The 8596-nt window shown below is 30.8% G+C and overlaps 1 protein-coding gene across 1 annotated transcript; it reads left to right on the forward strand.

Moving 5' to 3' along the window:
• Window positions 1–5483: 5483 nt before the first annotated feature.
• LOC111391660 lies at window positions 5484–7543 on the forward strand. Its single transcript, XM_023016912.1, has 4 exons — window positions 5484–5788; window positions 5942–6270; window positions 6926–7048; window positions 7356–7543. Exons 1-4 carry the CDS (start codon window positions 5638–5640, stop codon window positions 7437–7439), a joined length of 687 nt encoding a protein of 228 aa, XP_022872680.1. The 5' UTR covers window positions 5484–5637; the 3' UTR covers window positions 7440–7543.
• The last annotated feature ends 1053 nt before the right edge of the window (window positions 7544–8596 follow it).

Here is an 8596-nt window from a genome sequence, read left to right on the forward strand (position 1 = left end):
TCGAGTTGACATCTTTGGACCCATTTATTGTATATTCAATATAATTAATTATTTGCACATCATTTTAATTTAAAATAATTGTTAAAGTTAGAAAATTAAAATGGATTACATGTAATTTAAAATAATGTGTCAATAATTAATTAAATGAACAGTAAGTTGAAGAGTAGATCTTAACTCATTTTTGTACTGTTGCTACTTGGTAGTTATATTGTCTATTTGTTAAATATAATCTAATTGTTAAATATTGTTCATTATCTGTATAAATATAGTTCAATTTTTTAGTTATTGGATTCTAATTTAATTTGATAATTATGTTCCTGGATTTGAATTTTGAGCAATTTAATTTTGAATTTTCGTAAATAAATTTATACTGATAACATAGAATTATAACTGAAATTAGATGCAACTGAACTGGATTTAAGTTTGCACATAGATGAATATAGACACTAAGCTCTTGTTTGAAGGGAATTTTTAGTGGATTGTGGTTGAAAAGTTATGAAATCAAATAGATATATTGTAAATATTAATTATTGAATTTGACCTAGATTTAATTCTAGATTTAAATTCAGACCAAACGGAGACTAAACCAAGTTTTTATCCTTTTCTAACCTCTTGGATTGCAAGCTAACTAACTTGTACTTGAATTTCATGAGATTGTTTCACATCTCCAACTTGCACTCGAGATAGAAAGGCATGCACCTACAGGAACGGATCCAGAATTGGATCCAAGACTGAGCTACAAGATTTCAAACCGAGTTACTGTGCAGAAAAAAATTACACATAAAAAACTGATTTTTTATCAAAAAAAAAATACGTTAAAAAAATGTTCTTGGACCTGAGGAGGGGAGGGGGCTAGACCCAAAAAAAAATCCGTCTCTGTCAGCACCTATATCTATTCATTCTTTACTCCAATTTTTTCAACACGCCTATTAGCAACCACCTCATTAGGAATTAGCCCACATTGCTTATCTCAAATGGAGTAATGAGAGATGCGAAATTACAACTACCATATAGAGGCAATACAAGAGCAAACTATCTATGAATCTAGAGTGTCAACCTTGATAAAGTCCGACCAATGTCAAACAACAAGAACATTTTTAAGAGACTTTTTAAATATGAGATAATCTCTATTTTAAAGAGTTAATCCTAAAATCATGCTCTAAGAAACTCTTTAAACTAATATTTTAGTTTAAATGTAGGGAAATAATAAAATAATTTAGAAAAAATCTAGTTAAAATGAAAAGATAGAGAAAAATAATAATTATTTTTTTGAAGTAATAAAATTAAGTGTTAAATATGAAGAGTTTTTTGAAATAACTCAAAATTTTAACTCTCTATATTTATAGATAATATTCAATAGATATAATATACTCTTTAAAAATAGAAAGTTTTTTGTGCAAGGAACTCTTTAAACATGAAATACACTCTATTTTAATGAGTCAACTATTTTAAAAATTTAACTCTTAAAATCATGTTCTAAGAGGCTCTTTAAATTAATATTTTAATTTAGAATATGAGTTTAACTTTTCAGTCAAACTCACTCTCTATAATTAAATGCATTCAAAGTGTTTCAATTTTTAATATAGAAAAATATAATATAATCTTTGAAAAGTTTGTTAAAATAAAATATAAAGAAAAATAAAAAATATTTTTTTAAAGTAGTAAAATTAAGTGTTAAATATAACGAGTTTGTTGGAAAATTTCAAAATTTTAACTCTCTAAATATATAGACGCTTTTCAAATGATAGAATATACTCTTTAAAAATAAAGAGTCTCTTAAAAATACTGAAGACTCTAACTAGAGGTTGGTAGGTAAATGGTTCGTTGTCGAGCCATTGACTTGTAAATCAAGTACATGACTTTGTCAAGTAGATATTAATAGCCAACTTGTTCTAAGTTTATTGACATAGTCGCCAAACTTTTTTTTTTTTTTGTATATGGGTTGATGCTAAGTCAAAATGTATGATACATTATTTATATTAGTCGATTGTTAAAAATAACTTTCGTTTAAATTAATAGTTATATTTTAAGAGTCATAATCGTTCAAAGATATTTATAAGTTAATTATGAGAGAAAGTCTATACAAATACATATTAAATTCATCTTTGCATATTACAAATAGCTTTGCGGCATGGTTACATTAATAGATAATATCTTATGTAATTTAAATTATTTGACACTTTCTTGTCTATTTATGCATTAATTTCAATGTCACTAAGAAATTAAAAAAGAAACTTTTAATTAAAAAACATTATAACAACAAATTGAATAAGCATTGAGAGTCCCATAATTTTTTTATTTTTCATTTTTTTTTTGTAAATGGGTTTTTTTTTTTTTTTTTTTTTGAGATTATTACATGTTGTAAAACGAAGTCGAAATATTGCGTTTTTAATACCATTTCAAAGTACTCACGCCATAATTTTTCACATCGTTAATGACACGTGAAACAATAAATCGTAGCAAATATATAGGTCGTCAAAGTAGCCGTTCTAAACTAGTATTTCGAGAATTTCAATAAATGCTAAACTTACAAATTTTTCGACGATCGTATGCTTGCCGATTCTACCAATCGCTTACCTCATCTAGAAGCTCATTTCGAGATCTGCATCATAGACATATCAAATTATCTAAACGGATATCAAAATTAATTAAAGGTACGTCAAACATGCGTCTTAAAAAGAGACAACTAACTTGTATTTTCTTTAAGAAATTTCAATTATTTCAATAATATTTGTGCGACAAATTTCTCAATATAATTTACATCATTTTATTAGAAAATTTTACATAGAATATGACATCAAAAAATTTCGAAATTTATATCCGAAAAAAGTCATACTCCATGCAAATTTTTTAAAGTAAAATTCTTCACAATTTTTTTTTCAAGTTTAATTGTACTCCCTATCTCAAAATGTCTTCATCCGCCATTGAAAGTCAACTAAAACATTCATTTGTTCTAGCAATTAATGAAAACTGTAGAATATTTATTTTAAAATTTTGTATAAGAATAACAATATTTCTTACTTCAAGAAAATTAATAAGTAAATGTCACCACAGAAATTGAGAAAAATGAAAATTATCATCCCTAATCGTGAATGTCTTTTGATCTTTGTAGTTTTAGCCACCCATTTAAGCCTTTATGGTGCTACCACCAAGTGTACACAAATAGGCTTGTCTTCTTAACGAACTCCGATACGTATAATTTAATTTTATGAATAGAGATTAATCTCATTTTTTGTTCTACACTAGTGTAATGCCAAGGGCGGACTCATTAAGGACCGAACGGGGTTGGTAGCCTTCATTGAATTTTCAAAAACCTTCAATTGGGTTTTTTATAATTTAAATTTTCAGATTTTTTTTCTTTCACAATTTATTTTAGCCTATTTTCAGTCTCACCTCCACTAAATCATAATTCTGGGTTCACCCTTGGATGTGGCAGTATTGGTTCTACCACTTCCAAAATTTCTTTAAGTAGATTCTCATTTTGATTTTCTACACAAAGTTGGCTCAAATTTATAGATCAAACTTGCTTTCGTAGGTTAAGCCCCTGTTTGAGTCCCATTTTTGGACTAAAATGCATTTTAGAATATTTCTTGTTGGAGAATTTATGGTTAAAAAAATAAAAAACTTTGAGCTTACGTATAAAATTATTTTATGAAAGGTTGTGTGGTGGAAAATAAGTTTTGAAAAAATAAGGGGGTATTCGCTTTGCGTTTCTGTTTTCCATTTTCTGTTTTGAATTCGTTTTCTATTTTATGTTTTGAGGCCTTATTTTGAGATTGTCAAAAACGCGCTTGGTTTATCATTTTGAAAAATGATTTCTCAAAACGAAAAATTAGAAAACATGTTTGATTTAAAAATTTTTGGAAACATTTGTACAGTTCTCTCTTTCAATCTCAATATTGCCACCTCCAAAACGCCACTTTCCGGCCACCATGGCCACCGGATCATAGCACGAACTTGAAGCCCGCAATGTCATCTACAACCCCAACCCAATAGCAGGCCTAACTCCGGCCGAACAGGCTGGAATTTCTGCTCAAAAGAGACCAGTCGAGAGTGAAAAGAACAGCCGAAAACTCCCATTCCAGCGACAATTTCTGCTTCAATTGATGAAATTGAAGTGTTACCCATGGTTGTAGGGACATGATTAATACTTGACTGATGCCAATCGCCAGAAACCTGAATCGAAGCATGCAGGTTCGTTCGCGATTGCCGTCTTTGCACTGAAACACATTAGAACGAATTAGTGCATTATTGGTTGATGTTAGGACATGGTATTGATCGCCTGGATGAAGGCTATCCAGTGTTGGTGGTGCACGACCGTGGGCGTTGCGGGAGATAGATATTCCAGCAGAAAAGGGGTTGCGACATTCATTTTTTTGGGCTGGATTTTTTGTTGCTTCGTGTTGATTTGTGGCTAGTGGTTGGTCGGAGATTGTAGAGGGGAAGGAGGCGAGGCTAATGGTGGCTGCATCCGGTGGTTTGGCAGTCGGAAGGTGGTGGTTTGGCGACCGGAAAAGTGAGTAGAAGGAGAGAGCCGAGAGAGGAACAGTGAGGGGAATTTCTTAAGTTTGAACAGTGGAAGAGGAATTACCGTGTTTTGGATGTTTTTCATGTTTTGGGCCATTTGCACTGAAAACACTCAAAATGCCAAAAATCCGTTTTGTGTTTTCTTTGAAAAATTTTCTCTTGTTTACAAAAATGCGTTTTCGAAAATAGCTTGCCAAATGCGTTTTTCGTTTTTTAGAAAATGTAAAATGGCCCGAAAACGACAAAGGGAACGCACCCTAAATTTTGGAAAAATGGAGGGCAAACACATGCTAAATTTTTAAATTATTATGTTTTAAAGATAATTAACTAAAACTGTTCATAAACTTTAATATTTTTTTTTTACTGTTATTAATTATAAAAAGGCTTTTTTCCATACGAAAAACAAAGGCAAAAACATATAAATTTTGAAAATTGGGGACCTTAGATAAATTGGAGGTCTTTGGCGACCAACTAACTCCCCTAATGCTTGAGCGACTCTAATTGTGTGTTCTCAATAATCCCGTAATTAGCTTCTTTTCATGTATCATCAACTCCATTCTTCCACTTATTTCTTTAGGACACCGATTTATATTTGAAGAGTAATGAAGGCGCACCGTTCTATTCTGAATCAACTAGATCTCTCCAAGTAGGATTTAAACCTTCAATCAATTGGTAAACAATCGATCGCTCAACCACTTATCTATTGAGGAACAATGGAAGATTAGAGATAATAATAGAGTCAATTCTCATTCTCAATCCATGTCCAATATGGTCTGGAAGCTTCCTTGATAATACTTGAACACAAGAATTTCGTCACCTATGTGTTCAGCTTGACCACTTCATGTAAAAACTACACAAAAAAATGCAACTTGACTAAAATAAATACAATGAAAATGGAAGGAACTTGCTGCCAACTAGGGTCACGTTATTTCTCCTCATCTCAAGGTGGCAAAAAAAATTAAGTCAACTTATCTGTAATATGATACTATCCTCATATTATTGCATGATCAAGGTTCTGTCCAAGACTCCATAGATAGCAATCAAATTCAGTTTAGTAAACCTTATAATCCACAAACTTTTTTCATTCTTCTCAAATTTTTAGACCAAGAAATGGATAGACTGCGTGCAATTGCTGATGCTCATTACAGAGCTGGCTCGCCACAAGTTAAGACATTGGCATATGATTTCTTCAAAGCACTGGACACTGATGGAGATGGACGGGTGAGCCTGGCCGAGTTCTTGGCATTCATGACTCAGCAAGGTTGAAAACACCCCTTCAAAAGAAATTTAGATTCATATTTTCTATCAAAGTTTTAACACGTGCACAATTGTTTGAACACAATTCTTTTATCTACTCTAGTATGATATTAACCAAATGGGACGAACTTATTTATTTAAATTATGTCTTCAATAGGTTACACGCGCTTCAACAATCCGTATTTGTTCAGGGAGCTCGACCGGGATGGAAATGGCAGTCTTGATTTTTGGGAGGTTTTGACACTATTCTACATAGTTAAAAGTGGAAGGCCTCTTTGTAACTGTTGTGGGATTCTTATACCAGGGACCTTTTTTTCGTGCATCGAGTGTTTTGAGAGTTCAGACTCGTATTCTTTGTGTATTTATTGTTACCGGTCTAATAAGAGTAAGCACTACCACAATGGTCGCCAACAATTCTTGGATACCTTCACTTTGTTAGAAATGAAGAAAAATTCAGCTATTAAAGGAAAGGCAAACCAGAATCAGGTAATGTAAAAAACAAACATATTTTTCACTTAGTATTTAAGCAGTTTGGACTTCTCTTCTTTTAAATCTTATTTTCAATAAATTATTGCAGCTAATAAAGTTTATAGAGAACAATGCATAATGTGTTGGGGTCAAAGTTGTCATAGAATTCGTATCAAGATACATAATTGACTAAGAGGCCGTGTTTGATTGGTAAATTAAGCGCATCTAAAGAGTTTGTAAAAGTTTTTATTTATTTTGAAGGTCTCGTGTGATAAGAGTACAATGTCTTATTTGAACTCAATTCATATTCGGATATGGATAGAGATGAATATTCCATTATCTCCTAGTAAATAGAATCTGAGACATGGGGCTTCGAGAGCAAGATCTCGAGTTTTTTACTATACGTAGATTATATCGAAATCAACATGAGGGTAAAAATATTGTTCATCACTCAATTTGCAGTAATGTTCCATTTGAGTCACGTACACGCCAAATTCGTGCACAATTTTCTTGGAACTTATGTATGCTCTGATACAGTGTTTTTAACCGCTTAGCTCTACAAATTTAAGTTCGTTAAACAAAATATAAATTTATTTATTCAAAATTTGTCTTCAAATGTAATTGAGGTCGCTTTATTTTGCTTTCATATTGTCATGTTTTATGCTTGTTGCAGCAAACCACTTGGCATTCAACAAGTCAGTTCATGGTTCCACAAACACCAACTCATATTCATATTAATGTTGGGCATCCTACAAGTCCTCTTCACACACCAAATGCTGTCCAAGCAGCAAAAATTGTGAGTGATCTCTTTTTATCAACTTCTCATCCATTATAAACGATCAAATATTTTTTTCGTCACTCCATCTAAGACTTTAAATTTTATTTATTCACGTGCATGTTGCATCCATTTCTCAATCAAAATTAACTGTAACTCAATATCTTTGAATACTTATATATCACATTGAATTCAACTCATTTAACAATTTGAACTATCAAAGAGTGAATTTTAAACGTCTCTTTTCACGTACAGTATCTATACCTCGTCTATACAATTCGACACGAAAAGAACTCACTAATCTATATTTGGTTCCCAAATTTTGCAGAATAAATGGAAGGCTGCACTGAGAGCATTTGAGATAGCACTGAGCATTGGAAGCATTTCAACAACTCTATGTACAATCTTGTAATACATGCACTTGTAGGTTTTTGTTTTTTGGTCTGTCCAATTTCAGCTGCATTTATGAGATTTTATATTCCTCATTTCTGTGTTTTTTGTTTTTATTTTGTAATCCAGGAGACAAAAATTTAAGTGTAAAAACTATTTTGTCAAATATAATCTTATTTGTGTCAATATTGTTTTAATAACCTTAATTTATATAAATTTTTTTTTTTTTGAAATTCTTATTCTATGTGCCATGTAATTGTTAGATCAACCTTATTAAGGCCATGTTTGAGCCCCATTAATTTGAAGAAACGTGTTATGGAATAGTGATTGATATAAAATATGTAGTTAAAAAAAGAAGAAATTTTTTTTTATTTGCGTGTGATATTATTTTAATGGAGAATATATGATTAAAAATGAGTACTGTAGAAAAAATAATATGAAAGAATGTAAAGTAAAAGATGACAAACAGGGGCTAAGAGCATTATTTCAAACTAGCGATGGAGTCAAGAACTAAGTTCAAGAAAAAATACTAATTTAGTGGATTAAACCTCTTTATGTTGATTATCATTTCATATTCGAAAGACGAGAGATTTTAAACTTGGTATCCAAGAAATGTGTGATTTTACCTTTTACATTATATCATCAATGGCTTGTCGAAGAACAAAAACTGGAACACAATAATTTGACAATTCCCAGAAAAATAATTTCTAGACAATTCAATTTCCTGAAATTCGTTTTCTTTCCACCCAATTTCCATCTTTGCAATCAAACGGACCCTTAACTCATTTTTGTATTGTTGCTACTTGGTAGTTATATTGTCTACTTGCTAAATATAATCTAATTGTTAAATATTGTCCATTATCTGTATAAAAATAGTTCAATTGTTTAGTTACTGGATTCTAATTTAATTTGATCATTATGTTCTTGGATTTGAAATTTGAGCAATTTGATTTTGAATTTTATAACTATATTTAAATTCATAACATAGAATTATAACTGAAACTGGATGCAATTGAATTGGATTTAAGTTTGCAAATAAATGAATATGGACACTAAGCTCTTGTTTGAAAGAAATTTCTAGTAGATTTTGATAAAAGTTGATGAAATGTGTGATTGAAAAGTTATGAAATCAAATAGATGTATTGTTAATATTAATTATTGAATATGACCTAGATTTTA

This window comes from Olea europaea, unplaced genomic scaffold, assembly GCF_002742605.1.
Source record: "Olea europaea var. sylvestris unplaced genomic scaffold, O_europaea_v1 scaffold810, whole genome shotgun sequence".
NCBI classification, from domain to species: Eukaryota; Viridiplantae; Streptophyta; class Magnoliopsida; order Lamiales; family Oleaceae; genus Olea; species Olea europaea.